General features: G+C 39.5%; 1 protein-coding gene across 2 annotated transcripts in view; it reads left to right on the forward strand.

The window, feature by feature from the left end:
- Positions 1 to 21637, forward strand: part of LOC134563628 (ribosomal protein S6 kinase alpha-6-like) — a 37100-nt gene extending 15463 nt beyond the window's left edge. Inside the window, exons 5-22 of one of the 2 annotated variants that reach the window (XM_063421731.1) lie at positions 484 to 564; positions 1069 to 1148; positions 3944 to 4050; positions 4314 to 4351; positions 5411 to 5553; positions 6327 to 6397; positions 7676 to 7764; positions 8178 to 8242; positions 9687 to 9789; positions 10827 to 10951; positions 11224 to 11349; positions 11806 to 11895; positions 12540 to 12698; positions 13131 to 13292; positions 13692 to 13768; positions 14467 to 14584; positions 15632 to 15772; positions 16647 to 21637. In XM_063421731.1, the coding sequence (XP_063277801.1) occupies positions 484 to 564; positions 1069 to 1148; positions 3944 to 4050; positions 4314 to 4351; positions 5411 to 5553; positions 6327 to 6397; positions 7676 to 7764; positions 8178 to 8242; positions 9687 to 9789; positions 10827 to 10951; positions 11224 to 11349; positions 11806 to 11895; positions 12540 to 12698; positions 13131 to 13292; positions 13692 to 13768; positions 14467 to 14584; positions 15632 to 15772; positions 16647 to 16772 (1901 nt within the window). In that variant the 3' untranslated portion in view covers positions 16773 to 21637. The remainder of the gene's footprint in view (positions 1 to 483; positions 565 to 1068; positions 1149 to 3943; positions 4051 to 4313; positions 4352 to 5410; positions 5554 to 6326; positions 6398 to 7675; positions 7765 to 8177; positions 8243 to 9686; positions 9790 to 10826; positions 10952 to 11223; positions 11350 to 11805; positions 11896 to 12539; positions 12699 to 13130; positions 13293 to 13691; positions 13769 to 14466; positions 14585 to 15631; positions 15773 to 16646) is intronic. The other variant, XM_063421732.1, reaches the window with a different exon arrangement.
- The last annotated feature ends 1844 nt before the right edge of the window (positions 21638 to 23481 follow it).

Genomic DNA, 23481 nt, shown 5'->3' on the forward strand with positions numbered 1-23481 from the left:
AGAACTCTGCTGTGGTTAAAATTAAGTCATTCCCTTGTTCTAGGGGCCAGAAAAATTTAATTCAGTGTTTTGGCTTTCAGGAGACACTTGAATGGGTGCAAGTCCACTGTGTGTAAATAGGACTGTTACTGTTAAAGGGGGAAAAGTAATCTTAAAAATATTTTATAGGCATGACAGAGTTAATTCAAAAGTTGAAATTGGGAACATAGATGGGAGCTTTTTTCTTAAAAGCAAAGTGGATTATCACAAAAGATGGGATTTGCTGGCAATACAGTGAAGCAAAGAGGAAAGTTAGGGCAGGCAAGAGGCAAACCAGAGTTTCACTGTCTGAAAGGAGGAACTTTGTGGGAGACTTGAACATTGAAAACAAATAAGGTGATGAGGGAAGCGATTCCTTTAGCCAGCAAAACCTTTCTGCTGAGTTTGTGTTGTAGCAGATGCGTTTGTTTCACCCTGTTGTTGTTTCTTCCTGTCTCCCCTCAGTTCGGGACAGAGTCCGTACCAAAATGGAGCGAGACATCTTAGTAGAAGTAAATCACCCGTTCATCGTCAAACTGCACTATGGTTGGTACAGATTCCTTTTCTTTGCCTACACTTCCTTTCATTGCTTGAAGGCACAGCCCCTCTTGTTCTGTCTCACTTTTGGAAGGTCCACATTAGGTTCTAGCAACTCAGGGGAAAAAAGGCATGAAAATACATATCTGTATTAAAGTTTTAGGTTGAACCCTCTTGTAAGAACTTTCCAAATCTTTACATTCAAGTTCTGTAGATATTTTGTACTTGTCATTGATTTAAACCAAACAACACTAATTGACATCCTTGCTGTTTCCCTGTTTGACAAAGGGGAAATAAAAGAACATTATTTTAATCATCTTCCATGACTAAGATTTTCTTCTGTGAAGAAGTGAGGAATCATTCAGTAAATTACCTTGTCTGCTGCTGAATTGTTTCAGTTCCACAACAAAAGTATTGCCTATGACTGGAATCTAGTTGTAAAAGCATTCAGATCTGTTTTATACCTTTGTCATACAACTATTGGTTTTTATTTACTTTTTAATTTTTTTAAAGCCTTTCAGACTGAAGGGAAGCTCTATTTAATACTGGATTTTCTCAGGGGAGGAGATGTATTCACACGATTATCCAAAGAGGTAAGTACCTAAAATTTTATCTCCACTCACTGTTAGACAGGGATTGGGTTTTGCTGGTATAGAATTGGCTTCTAAACCTGTATCCCCCCATATTTCTTGTCATAGTGAAGTTTTTAGTAACTTTTGGGCTTTCCTTACATATTCTAGATTCTGTTCTATCCTTAAGAAACCTGAGTTTGTATTGATGAGTAGCCCAGGTTTTAATTTGGCATCTGCAAAGTACAGTTCTTTTGTCTAAAAATGTTTTGTTGCTTGGAAACACAACTGAAGTAAATGAATATTTAGCACTGAAGGAAGGGGATGTGTAGTTCTCATGCTCTTAGTCAGCTTAGGTCAGCTCCTGGAATCCTGCAGCCCTGAGAGCTTTCTGCTGCACTGTAAAATTGCTTCATGCTGCAGTCCAAATGCTCATCTTGAGTCCCACAAAGTGGGAACACAGAGTGCTTTAGAGCCCACTCCCCTCCATCCGCACCTGGCACACAACTAGTCCTTGAATTTTTCATTTCTATTTTTGTTTCCTGGAGTGAGAGCTCCAGAGGAGGGAATGGGATGCAGTTATAGGTTGTTGTTATTTTTTTTTTAAACATTTGCCATCAAATATTTATTTCATGCTACCTTCAGTGTTATGAACACATTTAGAGGACTTTTATTTTCTTCTGGCAAACCTTTTATAAAGGCCTAAATTTTTAATGGCAGTTTCTCAACAGCTTCACAGCAAGAGAGGTTTTCAGTGTTTTTACCACTGTAAATCCATTTATATTGCCAAAGCATAGGAAAAGCTACTTTCTTAAATGAGAAAACTGTGTTATCTGATTTTTTCATGGCATGGAGGAGGTTGTTTATTCCCAGTATGTAAGGCCAGGAGAGAGTTTTTTCTCCTTATACTTCTCATAAAAATAAAGGTTTTTACTTTAGGAACAGGCAAAAGAGAAAGAATTTAAAGGCAATTTTGTTAAAAGCTGATCTTGGCAACACAGTGATTATGTCTAATAATTGAGCTCAAAATTATTGACTCTGGAAGCTAAAATGGCTGTAAAAAACTTCAAGTGACTGACCTGTCCCGGGTTGTTGGAGCAGGAGGTAGGAAAGAGGTCAGGCTCTGCTTTGATATAGAATGTCTAATTCCAGAGAGAATTCTGGAACAGCAGGAAGAGCTGTTCTCTTGCACTAACCCAGCTGGAAATATCCCCTATGGAACATTCTTAAATAAGGGATGCAGAGCTATCCATAAGAACTCTTGCTGGGGGTTTGAAAGAGGGATGTGTTCCCTGTGAGAATCAAAAAGTCATAATTCTCAAGTTCTTTTACTGCTAAAACTTCACCTGTGTTTTGGAACACTTCAGTTACCTTTTATACTGGCTTTTATGTACATAGATACAAAAAAAAAAAGTCAGGTTTTTATTTTCTGGTGGGAATGTGAGGTAGTTTCAAAAGTCCTTGGTAATGCACAGCTTATGGACAATGCACATGAGAATAAATCCCCTGTGGCATTCCATACTTTGCACACAAGCATTATTTTAAATTAATTTGGTTTAGTATGAAGTTATTAAAAGACTTTTGTTGGTCTTTAAATTCTAATGTGGGTATGGGAGTTTCAGCTGTGGCAGTGAGATGAGTGTGTAATGAAGTTTTTATTAGTAATATTTAATGAAGCTGACTTGCATCATGTTTAGCTTGACCCAGAGAACAGCTTTAGATTTCATTATGGGGAGGATGGTAGATTAGCATTTAGCATTACTATATTCTGAGATTTGCATTTTGGCTGCTCCAAGGAGTAATGAAATCCAAGGAGTTAATGAAATCCAAGTTTTCCCTTTGCTCTTTTGAAAGACATGAAACCCAGCATGAGCACTGCTCTTTAAAGGTGTGAAGGTGACACTGTGTGGAGTGTAACAGCTTCATTGTTTACCTGAAGTCAGCACCTGTCATTATGGAAATCAGGGAATATTCTGTGCCTGGAGAACGGATCACATCTGAACAATTCAGAGCAGTGCCACTGAATCAGGGAGCCCAGGTGCTTCCATTCCAGCTTTGCTGAGTGGCTGCACTCCCCATTCCTGCTGGATCCAGCAAATGAGGGAATAGTTCTCTTGAAGCCCAAATTCAGTCCAGCCATTTAAAATTTCAGGCTTCTCCAGTAATTTGTAGAACATGACAAGAGCTAAAGCAGGCACAGTTTTTATATATTAAATTAGAAGCAACCTCTAGAGTGTTCAGGACAGAAACGCATCTCTGCACTAGAAGTAACATGAATATTTCAGTGTCTCACCAGGCTTCTTTAATTTTTTTTTTCCTAATAACAAAGTAGGTTCTTCAGCTCCCAAGCTGTCATTGTTACTGCCACCAGTGTTTTATTCTGCATGCTTTTTTCCTAAATGATTTTTGTTTTTTTTTTTCTAAATCTTGCTAATGTGAATTCACACTCACCTAATACAGCAGTCATATATTAAATTCTGTGATGCAGTGCAAAACTGTCTGGGATTGTGGCGGGAGGAGTGCTGGGTGTCAATTACACCAAATACAACAATTAATTTATTACCTAAAAGTTAATTAGTGCTCTGCAATAATGCTCTGCTGATGGTTTTATTTAAGTATTGCAGATAGTTCTTTGTGTGCTTTATAATTAACAGATACTAGTAAATAATTTCTCTTGGCTGAACTCATGAATTATGAGTTCACAAGGGACTTTTAAAACTAAGTTTTAAATTTAGGCAGAGAGGACTATATTTTTTTTAGATTGCAGTTTTAAAAACTGAAGACAAGATCAGAAGGTAAATCTATACAGTTCTTATTAGGTTATGTTTACAGAGGAAGATGTGAAATTCTACCTCGCAGAACTGGCCCTTGCTTTGGATCACCTTCACAGCTTGGGAATTGTGTACAGGGACCTGAAGCCAGAAAAGTAAAGTAAAATGTATTTTACCACTATTATGTGTATTTTGCTTGTTGCTTTGCCTTTTCCACTGTAAAAAATTAAAATTATTTCTATTAAGACTTCATAAAGAAATACAAAACGTAAAACACTTATCTCTGGTTTAAATGAAATAATATTTGCTTGTTAAAGTAATAACAGAATTGGATATCATAGTTTTTATCTTATATTTTAAATGTTTATGTAAACATCACTCTTTATGTGTTTTGGTGAATGTGAATTTTAATTTTCAGCATTTTGCTTGATGAAGCAGGACATATCAAGTTAACAGGTAGGCACCACTCATTAATACAGCCCTTTGTAAATAAATGTTTTTGAGTTTCTTTATTATCAATTTTAAATGCATATAACATTGCAGAAAATATTCTGTGAGGAACAATCCAAATATGTTTATTCTAGAAAATTATGTATATAAAAGACTGACTATTTGAGCAACAAATTACTATAAATTTCTAAAAACTTTCAATTACATTCAAGGTGAGGTGATGATTTTGTAGTAGAGATTGCATCATATATTTTAATCTAAGATACTGCTGTTAGATTCCAAGAGAAAATGAAGGTTTTTTTAAGACTTAAAGACTTAATAGAATAATGGTGATGGAAATCAGATTTACAAAACGCATACCTTTTAAAACTTCTGCTGTATTTAAATACAGTCCAATCCTAGATTTGTCACTTCCTTCTGAAAGTGGAAATAACGGATGGGATCATTGATTAGCAATCCTTTTCCTCTGTGGGAAAAAAGGGTGTTTGAGAGCTGAGCCAGTGTCAAGGACTTCTGTATTCACTGTATACAAAACAGGGGAAAATTGTTCTGGGAATGAAATACTCTGGTAATGCAGGGCATACTGAAGTTGAGGCAGGTTACAGAACCATGTTGTCTTATGTAACAACAGTAATTTTAGTGTGAGTTTTTTTAGTCATCATTCAGTAAGACCAGACCGTGCATTCTCTTTGAAACTGGTTTTTACTTCTAGCCAATTTTTTATGTGAATAAAACAGGCAGTAAACAGAGAAAATGAGAACTTCTGAGTACCTTAGAGCTCTAAATGTGTAGGATAGCAAATGTCGAGTTATTTCGGTGATAATTTTGATGGCTAATCATGAATTTAATGACTTTTAGAATGGTTTTGGAGGTGTGTAGTAAACAAAATGTGCTGTCTCCAGATACCTGCAGTCTCTTGTTTCATGGAGAGCTGTACTAATCATATTTCTGAAAATAACCAGCCCAAACCTCTCAATGCTTGCATTTTGAATTACCATATATTGATTGATTTGTTTTACCCTGAAATTCTTTACTGGCTGTGTTCTTGTGATGCTGTTGTTGTAGACTTCGGACTCAGCAAGGAATCAGTAGACCAGGAGAAGAAGGCCTATTCTTTCTGTGGTACTGTAGAGTACATGGCTCCTGAAGTGGTAAACAGGCGAGGGCACAACCAGAGTGCTGACTGGTGGTCCTTTGGGGTCCTCATGGTACTGTATTTGCCTCTTGCTTCCCTTGCTAAGCTCACACAAATGCACTTAGAATAAGCTTGTCCAGTTCTGATTAGGGATGCTTGGATAAGGGGGACAATTCAGTGACTGAATTTCTACTGGGTGGAATAAAATTGACTTTTCACCTCTAAGGAATGTTTATCAGACACCTGAAAAATCCTGTGTTGTCCATTAGTAGTTAAAACCAGTTGTAGTCAGTGTGAGACTTCACTTTGTATATTTATTTTGCATGTTACTTGATAGTTAAATTTAAAAACAGACTTGAAGATGACTGGGTTTGAAGGAATATTAATGGTGTTTCTGTGAGAGTGAGCCTGTGGGAGGAGTGCTGAAGTGGAATAGTGAGAGAAGTCAGTAACTGCTGCCACTTCTGCGCTTGCTGCGTTGTGTTAGAGCATCAGCCTGACATGCAGGTGGACTTGAAAAGTACACTGCTGCTCTGGAATTTACCATTCTTGCAGTTTTTGGAATATGGCAACATCTAAAACCTGGTTGTGGAGGAGATTTTATTACTTTCAAGTAGCTTCCTGATGTATAATATTCCTCCATCATCATCATGCTACACAGTTGCCGCTGTTATCATCATGTAAACAGCAAGTGAGCGCAGAATTTTAGATTTGGGAACACTTTCATAATCTTTTCAAAGTTCAACCAGTGCCATGTAGAGGTAGGAAAAGAGTGCAGTGCATAACACTTTGTTTCAGCAACTGGGGGAAGAAGTGTTGATTTAGATTAACATTTGTTCTTTTCAGTTTGAAATGCTTACTGGTACCCTGCCATTTCAAGGTAAAGATCGAAATGAGACTATGAATATGATACTGAAGTAAGTATATATCCTTCCTTTTTCAGAAGTCCGAAAATGCCATTTTAAACATGTTTTAACAGCTTGTAATAATTCCTTATGCAGCCTGGTCTTGTGGAAGGTGTCCCTATGGCAGGGGGTGGAACAAGATGAGCCTTAAGATCCCTTCCAGCCCAAACCATTTTATGATTCCAAGAGCACTGAACTGCAACAGGAGCAAAAAGCAAAGCCCCTTGATAAGCTTTAGATCCCACACTGTGAAGTACCATTAAGTATCCCCAGCAATTAAAATCTCAGGGATGAATCTTTGATTGTAGGCGTGTAATAAAGATAAGAACAGCGAATGACTGAGAGCAGCTTGATTTACACTGCTGTTGTCACACTCCCTTGCTACTGTTACAGCACACCTTGTTTTGTAAGCAGCAGGTGATCAGGTGTTGCTTTGTGTACAGATGTGTGGAGAGCCCTTACATGCTCTAATTCTCATCCTTAATTACCCCAGTTACACCAGAAGCTGTTGGACTGGACAAACTGGGTGAGCTGGTGTTCAGTGAGGGGAGCTGTTGGGCAAATACATTCTTGTCTGTCTGTGCTCATCTAACAGTTTCCTCCTGGCACAGGCAGTGCCTTGGGCACTCTCAGTGGTGGTGAGGAAGGGGAGGAGGGAGAAACTGTTCTTCCCACCAGAGGGCACATGGAGCTTGTCCTGAGTGAGAGTTTGTGGTGGTGCTCCTATGAAAGGATGGATTAGACCATGAGCTGCCTCCCTTGCAGCTCCCAGTGATACTGCAGTTCTGCACAAGAATTTCCTGCCTTAGCATTAGTTTCCATTGAATAAAACAAATGGTAAAGTCAGTGAGCTTCTATATGATGGCTCAGTGAGCCCTGGAGGAATAGTAGCAATCCCTTCAAGGGTGGGTAATTGGGGATTTGATGAGTTTCTTCTGAGTTACTGGTGGTTATTTTGGTAAAAACTTCCTGGTGACATGAAGATATCTTTGAGAATACTTATATATTCCTGAGATAATTATTTTACTCTGTTTCAACATAAATCTTGCTTTGGGGGCATGGGTGGGGTTTGGTGATTTTGGTCTAGTGTGTTTGTTCTTTGTTGGGTTTTATTTTAAACCACTTCTATAATAGGAAACTGAAAAAGTTGGTGAGTTCAGTATGTGCACTCTCCTCTACTCTGTGCTTTGGAATAGCCTTGTATCAAATCAAACTCCTTAAGGAAATCTATGTAGTCAGTTTTTGCGAAGATAAGTTTCTTCCTCTGACTTGTTCTCTGTTTTCTTTTAGAGCAAAGCTGGGAATGCCTCAGTTCCTCAGCCCTGAAGCACAAAGTCTCCTGAGGATGTTGTTTAAAAGGAACCCATCAAATAGATTAGGTTGGTTCATTTATTTAGATCTTAAATAATGAACTCAGCCTTACTTTTTATTAAAAAAAAGTTGCTAGAGACTCTCAAGCTCTGAGTGATCACTAACATTTGGGTACCATTTTGTGTTAGCTTGGATCATGACTTCCGGGGTTTGTCCAAGGAATGGTCAAAATGTGGAATCAGTGATTTAGGAATGAGCCAAAACTCTGACAGTGTCACAGCAAAGAATATTGACACTGTATTTATGAGCTTCTTGTGCTCTCTTTGCCTCCCTGAGTATTTCACATCCTTTGAATATTTGTGTTCACAGTTCCTTCAAATAACCATGTCCGTGCAAACTTTTTAGAAATGAACTAATTTTTAGTGAAATCTTCACAGACTTTACCCACAAGTGTGTTAAATACAATATTTCTTTTGTTCAGGAGCTGGTTCAGATGGAGTTGAAGAAATCAAGAGACATCCTTTTTTTTCTACTGTTGACTGGAATGTGAGTACAAAAGGATCTGAATGATAAAGCTGTTGTTAATTTTTCTCTGTTTTGTAGCATTTGTGAAAGTACTTATATTTGAATAGGGCACAACAGACACTGCATTACTGCTGACTGGCACATCCTGGCTTCTTCTGTAATTCCTTGGCATCTGGAGCTGCAGTATTTACTGCAGATAGGGAGTATGAATTATAAGTTGTGCATTTACTTTTTAAATAATTAAGAGTTTCAGCATTCTTGAGTTGAAATGGTCCATTAGAGCATTTGTAGGTGGGAGAGGCTGCTGGTGTTCCCAGGAATCCTTCAGGAAGTGTCTGTCCAGTGCTCCCTACAGGGCACAATGGGTCCTTGTGGGTGCAACTGTCCTGGACTTCCCTCTGCATCACTCTCATCTCAGTCACAGGTCAGGAATTAACACAGGTGCTCCAAGATGATCCAAAGTCTACAAGATCACAACTCCAGGCTTCAATCCCGTGTGAGCACTTTGATTCTACTCCGTGGCTCGCATATCCTCTGAGCTGTGTTTGCCAGAAATGTTCTCAAAGCCAAGATGCTGTGTGTGAAATAAATTCCCCCTTTACTGCGTTGCTACAGTGGTTGATGGAATGAATAAGATGTGGCTGTGCTGACAGAACTGCAGCCACCCAGGGCAGTGCAGTGCTCACCTATTTCTTCAAAGCCCCTTATCATTATCCATCTATTTATCCTCCTGTATTTATTTCTGAAAAGTGTTTTTCTAGCTGTATTCATGCAGCAGCTACCTCGGAGTCTGTTCAGCAACAAATTTTTAGTAACAGCAAAACTCCACTGCTTCATGTGAATATACTTCAGAAATTGTTGTCTTGTTTGGCTTGATGATTTACTTTTTTTCCTTTTGAAGGGACTAATGTTTGAAAGCTCAGTGCTTCTCACCCAATTTATTTTTTTTTTTTTTAACAGTAATTTGTATTTATTCCACTCTGGTGGTGTTGATGACACTTCTGTATTTTACCTCTTTTTTTTTGGGATAAATTTAGGTCCCCTTTCCTTGGATTTGGTTGTTTTGTGGGTTTTTTTTTTGACTGAAATACACTGTATGCTTTTGTGCAGGAAGGTTAAACTAAAAAAAAAAAACTGCACAAAATAGGTCTGAAAGGAGGAGTGAAATGGCAAGGAAATGCTCTTAGAACTTCCTGAATTTTGCATGGGGATTCAACATCTTTTGACGTGAAGTTTTCTGTTCCTTAGCTGTAAATGGGATTTATTGCAGATTTGAGATCTTCTCCTGATTTAGTTTGGTGGATTAGGAAAAACCTGGAATAGAGCTTTGAAAATGGGCACTTCCTTGCCAAGAGGGATGTGCCTGACACTGGTTGAGGTCTTCGTCATTTGCCCTTTCTTCTGGCAAAATAACAGTGCCCATGGAAACTTCATTGACTCTTAAATCTTTGTTCTTCTCTTTCAGAAACTGTTTAGAAGAGAAATTCAGCCTCCATTCAAACCTGCCTCTGGAAAGCCAGAAGATACTTTTTGTTTTGATCCAGAATTCACAGCAAAAACACCAAAAGGTAAATGGGTGGGGTTTTTTTGCATGGCTGTAAATGGGTGAGGTTTGTGGGACAGGAGTATCAAATTAATGCTAAAACAACAAGCAGAAAAGCCAGGGACAAAGTTGAAAGGATTCACCAGGGTTCCAGTGCTTTAAAGGAGGATATTTCCCTCAGCAGGTTTCTGTTTTTTGAGTATTTTGCTAATCTTTGACTCAGGAAGAAAAGAATAAATGGAATATTAAAAGCTGGACTATGTTTCTAGTTAGGATTAAAGTCAAGCATGCAGTGTTTGAGGGGAAGTATTTAATATTAAAGTCAACTCAATTTGATTGTAGCAGTGATTCTTTTTAGGATCAGTACTTCCTTGAGAATGCCTTCCTTTAAGAAACATTAACTTTTATTATTATTGCTTGGTTTGCTTCAAGTTTCACTTTTTCTTTTGTGAATCCAGCTGCTGCATCCAGCTTCTAAACCCTCTTCCCATATTTCTTTGGAGATCTGTGCTCTTAATAGGCTACACAGAATTATTGAGCTGTGCTCACTGTGAGATTTCAGATAGTGAATTCAGAGGTGCACAGAATACAACCTGAGGAAAACTTAATTCTAATAATTCAGGGATATTTTCTTCAGTTAAAATTTACTATTTGGATATTTTTGTGTTGCCTCACTTGTGCCTTGCCAGCAGCTCTTTCACCACTGAACCAGCAGTTCTGGTGTTGCTCTTCTATGTTACAAAGCTGTTGAGCACAAGACAATGATCTTTATTTCTTTTCCATAAGTAGTTTTGTTGCAGTAAGCTTCTTCCCTAAAACATGTGTTCACACATAAATTCCTGCTGTGCTCTAGAGTTTTTGTCTAAGCCCTGGAATACTTGTCTGTGTTTGTTATTGAAGTAAGAGAGCACAGACAACAAACTAGAAGTTCTGTTTAACATTAGTGTTCCTCTTGTTTGCTTCCCTCTCCTCAAGATGGTTTTTCTAACATACCTCTGAATGTTATGAAATGGCCTTGCTGGGATGTAGCCACGCTAATCCTGTGTGTCTGTGTGCCCCCAGATTCTCCAGGGGTCCCACCCAGTGCAAACGCCCACCAGCTCTTCAAGGGATTTAGTTTTGTTGCAACTACTACTGTGGAAGACCATAAAATTTCACCCCTCACCAATATCCTGCCCATAGTCCAGGTAATGCTTTGCCTTTGAGAAACTTCTTTGACATGTCAAAGACTTAGCAGTATTCAGTATTTACATTTGCTTTGTTGAGGAGACGGTTATAAAACGTGTCTTACTAAATACTTCCATATTTTTGATTTTAAAAAGTGACTTACTGCCTCTGGAGGCAGAATTTCAAAGAAAATTCATGAGCAAATAGGAGAAACTTCTGCTGTTGGTATCTGTGTAATGGCAAGGAGAATCCTGTTGCTTTAGATGACCATTTCCCTGTGTTTTTTTTAAAGCAGCTTCATGGAAACAGTGCACAGTTCACTGATGTCTATGAACTGAAGGAAGATATTGGTGTGGGCTCCTACTCTGTTTGCAAGAGATGTATCCACATAGCTACAAACATGGAGTTTGCTGTGAAGGTATTAGCATAAACTCCACTCCGACATTCTGAAAATATTAGCTAGTATATTTGAAAACTTGTATTTGTGAATTTTCCAGTTATTGTGGCTGTTTATGTGTTTATAAGTTACAGTCTTGCAAGTTGAAAGTTCTGTACAATGATGGGAACACCGGACATAAAACAGGATTCACAAGGGTGGTACTGGGCTGCAGTGAATTAGTGATGCTTCAGACCAGTGCATTTCCTTGTTCAGTGGAGCAGGATAGGCTGCATTAATGATAGAATTTGAACAAGGATAGAGCAAGAAGTGAATAAATGGGATTAGAAGCTGGAAGATTAATTACTCATGATTAGTAAGAAGTAAAAAGCTCTAGAATTTTTTATTCTGTTGCTTAAATGAGGACATAAATACAAGAAATGTCTTTATTTAATAGGCTTTGTTTATGCCTGTTGTTTTTCCTGTTTTATTTTGCAGATAATTGATAAAAGCAAAAGGGATCCCTCGGAAGAAATCGAGATTCTCATGCGTTACGGGCAACATCCAAATATTATTACTTTAAAGGATGTATGTACCTCCTTTTCTGCTGCTTCTTACTAGACAGTGCTGAAAAATAAATGCAGGTGTCAGCAGATTATTGGGATTCATTAAGTTTATTTTACATAGAAAAATCTACTGGGAGAGCAGTATGTAGTAGTAGAGGGAGTGTTTCAAAATACAATGTTGTCTTGATACTAATTTTTTCTAAAGGCTGTTTAAGCAGCCCGAAGTGAGAAATGATGTAAAGGTTAGAAATAGTCTATTTCTTCTTGTTTCAAAGGAGCAGCCAACGTGTTGGTAACCAAAAAAGAAAAAACAGAAAAGAAAGCAGTGGCTTGCATGCTGTCCTGTCTATGCCAGAATGACCCTGGAAGGGAAGAGCAGTAGGGAGCTGTAGGGCTGCTCTCCTGTTCCAGCAGAGCTTAAGCTGAAAAGTGTAACTCGAGTGATGAATTAACTACTTGAATTGAGAGTGATGAATTAACAGCTGAATCATGAACTCCCAGGATGACACATGAGCTGCCTTGCACTCCCTGCTTTGGCAGTCCCTGCTGTTTGTGCTGCCCGCTCCTGTGGGAGGAGGGGATTTCTGGGGATGTGTAACTACAGATGTTGCCTTTTATTAGCTCAGAGTGTATTCTGTGTGAGTGCACTGTTCAACCTCTCCCCAGGTGTATGATGATGGCAGATTCATCTACCTGGTCACAGAGCTGATGAAGGGGGGGGAGCTGCTGGACCGCATCCTGAGGCAGAAATTCTTCTCGGAGCGGGAGGCCAGTGCTGTGCTCTTCACCATCGCCAAGACCGTGGACTACCTGCACTGCCAGGGGGTGAGTGAGCTCTCCCACCCCACACCCCTGCCACAGCTCTGAAATTACCATTCCCTTGCCCTGTGTGCTTTGCTTGGCTTGTTCTCATGCTACAAGGCTTTATATTTTATCACAATGGTGACTAATCCAAACAACATATCCTGTTATCCTGGCAAAGCCTTTGAACTCTACACTTTATGAAACAGCAGATTTTTGTCCTGTTCTCCTTGCCAAATGGTGATGCCAAATGGTGTTGCTGGTTCCAGTTGCATTATGAGCCAGGAGGTTTTTATTACATTACTTGAACTAGAATTTTTGGGTACGTGAAAGTTACAGTTTTTTAAAACTATCATAAGTATCTTAATCTAGGGAATAGCTTTTATAAATAGTACATTACGAACAAATGTACCTGCTTCTCCTAAATGATGGCTTTTCTAATGTCTTTGCTTAAAGGTGGTGCACCGAGACCTTAAACCCAGTAATATTTTATACACTGATGATTCAAACAATGCTGATTCCATCAGGATTTGTGATTTTGGATTTGCAAAACAACTTCGAGGAGAAAATGGACTACTTCTAACTCCCTGCTACACAGCAAACTTTGTGGCACCAGAGGTATTTCAAGCTGCTCTGTTTTTCTTTATGTTGTTTTTGGTGCATGAAATGCTTAAACATTTCAGCAATGCTTGGAAAAAAACTTCAACAGTTTTGCTGCTTTTCTTCAAATATAATCACAACATGCTTTCTCAATTTTGGGGCATGTTTATTATAAACCTGCTTTACAGGCAGCAGAGTCCACCCTCAAAAGTAAGATGTGATCCTGTTGAAAATCTTAAGAGATGACCTGGGAACAAGAAATATTGTTGGTATTTACTGCAGCCTTATATTGGAAAATCAGTAATCAAATCTCTGACATGATCCATGGATGATTTTACCCTTTCTTATGCTGTGGTGTTGTTTTGGGGTGGTTTTTTTTTAATATATGGCAAGTCTTTAACACTCTTCGTTTCATAGGTTCTCATGAGACAGGGGTATGATGCTGCTTGTGACATATGGAGCTTGGGAGTTCTCCTTTACACAATGTTGGCAGGGTGAGAATATTTCTGAGCTGTTTTGTTTACCTAAAATCCCAGAATGTTGCCTGAATCCTTGCTTCCATAGAAATGGTGAGGCATGGTCTCATGGAATGACACAGACACTCAGGCAGGACAGGCAGCTCTGAGTCAGCGCTAAATAAACCACTTTTATCTCACAAGTAGGATCAAGGTTTCTTTTCCCATAGTGCAGCACTTGGGGGTGCCAAAGAATTCCCCCAGTTTTCAGGAGGAAATTGAGTCTGTAAAAATACATGGTGCGATTCTATTTACCCTCCAGCCTCTTGTCCTCCCACCTCATCCCCTTTACTCACCTTGTGTCTCCTGCCCCTGCTGCATTCCTGTGTAGAATACTCTGGGTTGTGATCTCTGGAGTTTCCTAAACATGCAAACCTAATGAAGCTCTAGGAAGCATCTAGTGGCCAAATGAGAGATGTTTGCTGAATACTGCTCTAACAGAAAAAGAGCAGGTTTTCCATCTTACCTAAATTGTGTCTATTGGAAACTATTCTCTTGAGGAATCTGTACTTCCCATTTATTATTAGAAATATTAATATTTAATAGTATGTGTATACATACTGTGATTTGTTTCTGTTGGCATTGGAATATCTTTGACTCTGATTCACAAGATTTTACCAATTTCTTACAGTTTTTATCTAACAAGATGTTTTTGTTGGTTTTTTTTCTTTCACCAGCTATACTCCATTTGCCAATGGTCCCAATGATACTCCTGAGGAGATCCTAGTACGGATAGGCAGTGGAAAATTCTCTCTAAGTGGAGGCAACTGGGACACTGTTTCAGATGCAGCAAAGGTGTAAATGTGTTTTGGTTTTATATTTTTGTAGAATTACATTGAAGTGTACTGAGCTTTATCAGCTAGACTGCTCCAAAATAAATGTAGTTTGTTATTATTATCTACAGACTTCATTACAGTGAAGGATATCTGCTCCAACATTTTATTTAAGGACTCCATCTGTAATCAATATGGATTCCCTGGGATGATGTTGACCCATTCTCTGGGTATCTTTATCACCAGTGTTACCTTTTAAAAAGATCAGCATTAATACTAAATATTAATGTTTAAATATTTTGTCCTGATCCTTTGGAACTGCACTATTTGTTCATTTCAGTAGGAGTGATTCAGAATGCTTGTTGGCTGCTGCTGTCTTAGCATGAGAAATTCACTTCTGTGTGTATTTAGGAATGCCTCACATTTTGTACCTAAAACAAAGGGAACATTCTGTCAGCTTGCTCGTATTTTGGTTTTATTTCAAACTATTGCTGTCTCTGTTCTGTGGCCTTCCCACCCACCTCTCCTTTGGACCAATGTTGTAATTAATCAGTAGGTTATTGCTAATGCTTCTAACAGGCAAAAACAAATGTCCATTGCTGTTGGCTTTATGCTTTATCTGGCTTCTTGAAGGAAAAATTCCTTGCTGGTGTCTCACTGTCTCTGAATTTAGTTGTAGTAAGGAGTCAGCAGAGCCCAAAGTGCAGAATGAACAAGGAGAGAGATTTGCAAATAATAGCTTTCCTCCATAAAATCTGCCTGCTACATTATAATAGGATTTCTAGTCTTTTAAAGATTACATTCATAATAAACATGAAAGGCACAACAGTGAGTTGCTTTGCAATCAAGGCTGGCTCTGTTGAACTGCTCCAATAGTACCACACATTGTTCTCAGCCTTCTGCAGTGTCAGGGCACAGAATGATCCTGTTTGTCTGCTGATCTCTGTGTGTTGGCATTGTGTTAATCCCTCCACATCGGGTGCTTCTCTCATTGCTGCTATCCCTGCTGCTTTAAAGGCTGCCTAAGATGATTTGGACTAAGCAATCTTTGTGTTCCCCTTCTCTGCAGGACTTGTTGTCACACATGCTGCACGTGGATCCCCACCAGCGGTACACGGCCGAGCAGGTGCTGAAGCATTCCTGGATTGCCTGTAGGGACCAGCTGCCTCATTATCAGCTCAACAGACAAGATGCCCCACATCTAGTAAAGGTAAACCCACCTGGGCTGCTGCTTCAGCTGGGGGATGTGCAAGGAGTTCAGTTGGTTTAGAGCTACAGTCAGAAGTCTCATTTTTTCTATTTTTTTCCATAGTACCAACACATTTGAGTTACATAGTGAAACAAATCCATGAAATGGTGGATTGATTTGGGTTGGGAGGGGCCTTGAAGCTGGGCCATCCAGCTAGGCCATGGGCAGGGACACCTTTCACTGTCCCAGGCTGCTCCAAGCCCCAAGGGCCAACCTGGACTTGGACACTGCCAGGGATCCAGGGGCAGCCACAGCTTCTCTGGGCACCCTGTGCCAGAGCCTCCTCACCCTCACAGAGAGGAATTCCTTTCAAGTCTCCCACCTAATCCTGCACTCTGGCAGTGGAAAGCCATTGCACTTGTCCTGGCACTGCATACCCCTGTGTAAAGTCCCTCTGCAAATTAAATTATTAAATAATTTTTTTAACCTCTCTGTAGAGGAAGAGGTTTTTTGTATGTGTTTTTTGTAAGGTAGTTCTTGAGTTGTCTCATAAGTCAGGACCTGAGTAGCCACTGAAGTGGCTGTATTTGAGAAATTGGTGCTAATCTGGCTTGAAAGGTATTCTGACCTACATTAACAGGTCACTCCTACATCTAAGGGATACAAAACAAATACAAAAGAAAGAGAAAGAACTGTCAGACACCCTGCTTAGACATTGGAGAGATTCAACAACAGATGGGTTTTTCCTAACAAACTTTAGAGAAGTCACATGACCTGGCATAAGTCTTGTTTGGTTTTAATGGAGTTAGTTGAGTATTTAATGTTTACTTGCTTTATGTTCTGATTAAAACTTCTACATATATGAATTATTATCACATATTTCCTTTTTCTCTAGGGAGCCATGGCTGCTACATATTCTGCACTGAATCACAAGACATTTCAGCCAGTGCTGGAGCCTGTGGCAGCCTCCAGTTTAGCTCAGCGACGGAGCATGAAGAAGCTCACATCCACAGACTTATAGATCCACTGGGACACCTGAGCAGACACAAGCAAGGGAGAAACCCAGCAAGTGGCTCTATTTTGCCTGACCTGTGATCAAAAGGCATCTACAGTTTCCTGCTACACTACTTGAATTCTGTAAAAGTCCTTTTTTTAAAAAGAAAAAAAAAATCCACAGGTTCATACTGTGTTTGTTTTACAGGCCATATCTGTTAAATTAATTTAAACATCAGGTACACCATAATGAATTTCTCTACATTGTCCTTCGAGATCTGTTGGAAATATTCTTTCACCTTCTGTATAGTTTTGCTGAGTTCAATTAAAAAAAAAGGTTTAGGGGACCGTTGCCAATGACCAAGTTGTACATAAAGTGTCAGTGTGAGTTTTCTTGCTTCACACCTTTAGACCCTGCTGTGAAGGGCAAATTCTTCATTTTGTAATTGGGCACTTCATTGATTCAACTCAGTTCCTTTCCCTTGTCCATGACTTATGCAGAATTGAGCAATGGGATGTGCCCGAGTTAATTCATCACTGTTGATTTGGTAGGTCTGTGTTTGCATGGTGCCAGTAACTGAGGAGTTTCTGTGGAAATACAAACCAAAGGGATTTACAAGACCCTGCACTTCAATTTGATCTCTTATGACCCAAAAGAAATGGTCGTGGCCTCTTAACAGGAAAATGAACATTTCTGGTTGTTGCTGCAAATTGTCCTACACTGAGCTGGAGAAAGTCAATAGTGCATAAACTGTTAAAATTCAGGCTCTCAGAAACATTGGTGCCACTTCAAAACAACATCATGCAACTCAATCCTTTGTTGTTTATATTTCTCATCCATTAGTACAACTACTGTGTTATTTTCCTCAGCAGTCTTTCCTCTAAATACAGCCAGTATTAGGTTTGTTTGGCATGTGAGACAAACTGACACTTTATTATAATCAACTTGGCACTTGGAGTTTATTTTTTATTTGTTTGATTTTACTTTTAATAGAAGGTTGCTTCTCTCTGACTCTCTTGCCGCATGTACAAATATTACAGAACAGAAATGCAAAATTCTCTTTGCCTAACTGTAGGAGTAGCTTGGGAAAATAAATAAGCCTTGCTGTGTGCCCAGATAAGGGAATTCTGACCAAGAAACTTCACAGTTAGGGACAAATTCCTTTCAGCGTCCTGTGGCCAGCACTCACTCGCCCTCTCTGTCTGGTGTTAGGAAGGACTTGAGCTGTTCCTAAATGCTCTGGCAGAGAGGAAATTAATTTCAGGGCCAGAATCACCTTGGGGTTTCCTGACTCAAAACCAATGCTAGCTGCTGGTAGTTCATTCAGAGATATACTTAGAAGCATTTTCAAAAGTTGTAGACACTGAGCAATTGTAGTGACATAGCAGGATGATTTTAAATATTAAATATATTAGTGACATTAGACTGTGAAGTGACCAAAACTCAGATATAGTTCAGATTCATTTGTCACCATTGAATTTTCAAACACAAGACCCCGGGGCTGACAGAAATCAGTGTTTTGAGACAGCAAAAAAAAAAAACTTCCAGGAGAATTCTGGCCCAAGCACCAGCAGTGGTGGTGATAACTCAGATCTCACAAGAGGTGTTGGCTGGTTTTTGCATATACCTGTGAAGGACTTGGTGATGTTGGAAGTACTTTTTTGATAAGCTGCTTTCTTCGGTTTTGGTGGGGGAAGATGGACATTATCTGGCCAAATAGTTAGGTATGAATATATGTAGATTTGAGACTTAATGATATATCAAACATAGGTGTGCTCTTTGTATCATGCAGAATATCCCCCAGATGGAATTTCTTGAGTGTTTGATAGATGTTGGAAGCTTTAGGGGCCATTTGTGCCTAGTTTTGAGGTGCCTGTTTGAAATGCTTGAAAGCTTATCAAAGAACACAACTGCTTCCTGGAAAAGCTCCTTGTTTAATACGAAATCTGCCCCTTTTGCAGCTGCTTCATCATCCTTTTCCTGCCAGAATGCCTGGAAACCTCTTGCCCACACTCTGTCAGGGTCATTTTTTTGTAAATTTAAAGATGACTGCCAGAGAATTTGAATTCACTCAAAAAAAAAAAAAAAAAAAGGTAAAAGTAGTGGAAATTAAACCTTCTGAGCCGAGGTCTAGGTGTAATGTTCGTTGAAATGTCATAAAAGTTGTGTTGGGCATAAGAGGTAATGCAAGGCCTGGAATACATCGAAAATGTCAAACTTGAATTGTCTTCAGCTTTCCTGTAAGGCAGCAGCTGGTCTTCAATGGCTTTACACATGAGTCATTTAACAGTGTTTCTGTTGATACTTTCTTTTTGCTTGCTTAGAAGCACCACAGTATAAGCACCTTAAAAGCATTTTGCACAAGAGCAGTTGGAAGCAGCTGAAGGGACTCAAGTTATTCTTGATGTGCAGCACAAAGGTGGTGAGAGGAAAAGAACACAAGGTGGATGATCTGATTCATTGCAGAGTATTTAAAACATCTCCTGTAAAGTTATTGCTGTGTTATATCACTGCTGACCTGTAGCGCAAGTGGTACTCCAGGGGTAAAAGCAACATTTCAGTGACTGCAACATGACAAAGTTGTCTTATTGTGGGGAAGACATATGGATGTGTTAAATCTGACAGGCCAGTGTACCTGGTATGCCAGTTATAATCCTTATTTTGGGGGGAAAGTTCCCTTGCTCTGACTATTTCAGCATATCAGTCTTGGAGTATTTGGGATATGCAGGAACATGAAAGAGTTTGCTTGCAGTTTACTTTTACTGTATTTAATGATCATTTTTGTGAGGCTCCTTTGGGAATTCCTTGCCTGTTTCTCATCCCTTTCTTTCCCAACTTAGGTTTTGATATCTGAAAGTAGCATGATCTGCTCATGAGCTGTCAGTTAGAGATGGAAGAGCAGGTGGGAAATGGGAGAGTGCTCTGGCTTCAGTGAAAGGTTTGTAGAAATTGCTTCATATCATCTGGGCACAGTTCAAATCTACAAACTGGTGATGTTCTTGCTGCCTTACTGAGTTAGGAAAAAAAGCCAAATTTTCACAAAGGCTCATAATTACACAGAAGTAGGCATTCAGACTAAAGGAATTTCCACAGAACTAAGTCTTTATGATGGAATATTTTGGCTGTGGCTTCCTGCCAAAAAAGCTCATGCTCTGGTGTTTGGTGGTGATCATTATCAGTAAGTTCCACTTGTGGTGCACACAGAAAGCAGATTCCCACTGGAGCTGGAGTGGGCTCGAGACATCTTTTGCTGTTCTTTCACACCAGGATATCTTAATTTGTACCTTCAGTTGTTCTTTGGATATAAAGTGAGGAACTCTGTTGTATTCCTGTTCCATATCCAAAAACTGCAGTGGCACCATGGTGAGCCCATGGTGGGGTCACAGGGCCCTTCCTGGGAGTTTTCCTGGTTGAGTCCAGTCAAGCCATCGATTCGTGGCTTTTGTGGCTTTCTTCTTTTTCCCATTGTGCTCAAAGTCAGTGAATTCCCCTTGCCCACGCCAGGAGGTGCAGGGGGCTGATCCTGCTGTTCATTTCAGGCCTCTGTTGTTTCAATGTTCTTGCAGATGGAGTAGGCATCCAAAACCTCACCCAAGTCAGTCATGCTGAGCTTCAATTCTGTCTTCCATGTTTTAATACCTTTTCTGATAAGCTGATCTTCAGCTGCCCAATAGTTAAAATAACCTCTAGCAAACGTCAAGATTTTATTGCAATGTACTTAGAGACTGGTCTGTAGGGCTGTGTGAAATTAATTACACTAGATTATAATAACTCTCCTGGTTTGTGTCAGTGAAATTAGGCTAAAACATCAATGCAAACACAGGGGTTTATATATTTTTGTAGCACTTAAGCTTTTCAGTCCTATCCGAAACTAAAAATTTGCAAATATTTGTGGGATGGGGGAGGAAAGAGCAGGTTTTTCTTTCTCAAAGTTTCCAGAAAGCTTCTGAAGCTGTGGTCATAATAGAGTCTTTATGTAATCCTATAGCAGCTCTGTAGGGTTAAAAACATAAAATTCTTCTTAAGTTTGTTCCAGAGCTTTTCTAGGTGTGCAGACAGCTATTGCTAACACCCCTGCACTTCATTTGTGTCACACCAACCTTCTGCATCGACATCTCTGTCTCTGCTCAGTTATTACTAAAGTATTTGCTCCTCCAAATGCCACTGTTCCTTGGGAATAGAAGAATGGATGCAAATTTGAGAACACCTGCCCTTAATATATGGCTGAGGCTGATTGAGCATTGTAATAGTTTACATAATTAGAAAGTCCCCCACAAAATCATCAGCAAGTGGTTTTCCTGAATTTTTTGATGTGTAATGAAAGCAAACTTTCTTGTAAAACTTTAAAAGGTACTTAATTGATTATGTCTCTAAATTACTAATTTTTGGGCAGTAGCTTATTACCAATAGTGAGTTTGAATAACCCTGAATCCTCTTGTGGGGTTTTTCACATAAGAACTGAGGATGCTGGGGGTGGATTTGCTTTGCAGGACCAAGTGTTCAGGTTTGGCTGTTTTACAGTAGGCTTTTGAGCAATGTTTGCTAATTAATGAATTAATTGCATTGTCATAATGTCCCAAGCACTTTGGCGTCTTGCACTGATGCTCTGGTTAGAGCTGAAACTCTCCTGGCATGTGGCTAAATCTCCATGAAGGGCATTAATTGAGAACAGTGTGCAATGAATTCCATGCTCTCTGAGGTACTTCAAAGATTAAACTCTACACAAGGTCCCTGTTATCAGATATTGTAACTGTCATTTCTTTCTCTTAAGCATATTGTGGATTTTGTATCATACTGTATTTATTTCATTTAATTTTAAAAGAAATGTTTTCTTTAAAGCTCTGTATATATTGACATTAAAGTTTGCATTGTACTACGTTCTCTTACTGCGAGGCTGGGTCTGGCAGTACAGTGGTGTTTCTCTTGGCACTGCTGCCTTCAGTTACAACACCAAAGACAACCTCAAAATTGTATTTATTATTGTCAAACTCCCCGAATAATCATAAAGGTACAGTTTTAATTAGCTGGCAGTGCCTTGGATACTAGAATAAAAGGGTTGCAAATTCAGAACGTTTGGTAATTGACAGAAATCCATCACTTCTGCTTTGAAAGCTCACTTGCTTCTGTTTTTCAAATGGATATAAAAAACAATGAGCAAACATTCCTAAATTAAATGTATACGAATTATTTCATAAGCCCTGCCAAAGATTTCACATATATCAAGAGCTATTTATAAATTTATGTTCAGTCAAGTGTTTATGACACACGTGCAGCAAAACAGACATTCAGTGGTAGGATTGATGTGTTACCTCAGAGTGGGATCATCTACCTCTGTGTTTATTAAGTACCTATTAAATTTGACTCCATATATTAAGAGGAAATTATTTTCCTTCAAAGATCTGATCATTTGAAAGTAGACATTTGCATTACAAGTGGCAGGAATGACATTAAAAACTGGGTTTAAAATCCTCCTGAGGTATTTGATAGCTGCTGGTGCTGTTGGTATTCACAGTGGTTTATAAACACTTGATTTTTTTGAATGCACGGGAAGGTTTTTCCACCTTTGCCTCGGGTCCATCTCCCAGATGCTATTTGCTCACACAAGACACTGCTTTTACCAGCACTGGTGGCTGAAGAAGGGACGGACTGGAGCCACAGAGGAGGCAGCAGGTCCAACTTTCCCAGATTGTGACAATTTGATTTCATTCAAGGTAGGCAGGAAAAACGAATCAAATTGGACAAAAACATTAAAATAATTTTTTAAAGCCCTGAGTCTCAGGTATTGAGATCTGGAGGCTTGGTGAAGGTGTTGCTGGGTGGAGAGAGACAAGACATGGATTAAAAGCCAATCTTACTGAATATTTGGAGAAACCAAGGACAGGGATGAGCCAAGTGTTAAAAAAGGCTCCAGAATGTGCCTTGATTGCATCCTACTCTGTTTTGCTGTAAATTTCTGTTCTCAGGAGCTGTTTTCTCCATTATTCAGCTCTGAAGCTTTATGTAAGAGGCACCTTCCTATGTCTCTTTTGTATTTTTATGGGGAGGAAAATGTTTTAAGGTAAAGATGTTCCCAACTTTGCTTACCTCAGCAGTAGCAGGAAGAGGGAGCCGGTGTCTGCCGGCAGTTTTGCCTAAATACTGCATTTATTTTAACGTCTGTTTAACTATTTCCCTCCAGAACCTCTGGGAAACTTCTTTCAGAGGCTGGGGCTTCTTGTGGGCCTCTTGAAAGACTCGGGAAGCTTTTGGCAGAGATGAGGTCAGTTCTGCAGTCCCTTGAGGCACTGTTTGGGCAGGGGCTCCCTCACAGCTCCCTCCCCTTGGGGTCATTTGCATTTCCTTGGAGCCTTGGAGCAAACCTTTAACTCTCCAGAGCTGGTTTAGGGCCTGCTCTTTGATTTTTGGCATGCACAGTGTTCTACCCCAGAGCATTCCTGTACCAAGCTGTGTTTAAACAAATGCTGGCTGATGGTGCAAATTCCTTTATTCCTGAACAGATGCATTTTGGGCTCTTGTGGCCCTCAGCATCCAGGTTTGTGTTCTGGTCTCTGCAGGGATGGCTGGAATTACAGAGGGAGAGGTATATCTTAATTTAAGGGGGTTTATTGCTTCTTAAGGCTTTTATGGGGGAATTCAATTTTGATGGGCTTGTGCCTGTCCCATCCCTGGTAGTGTCCAAGGCCAGGTTGGACAGGGCTGAGAGCAATGTGGGATAGGGGAAGTGTGCCACCCCCTG

Source organism: Prinia subflava, chromosome Z (assembly GCF_021018805.1).
Source record: "Prinia subflava isolate CZ2003 ecotype Zambia chromosome Z, Cam_Psub_1.2, whole genome shotgun sequence".
Lineage (NCBI taxonomy): Eukaryota > Metazoa > Chordata > Aves > Passeriformes > Cisticolidae > Prinia > Prinia subflava.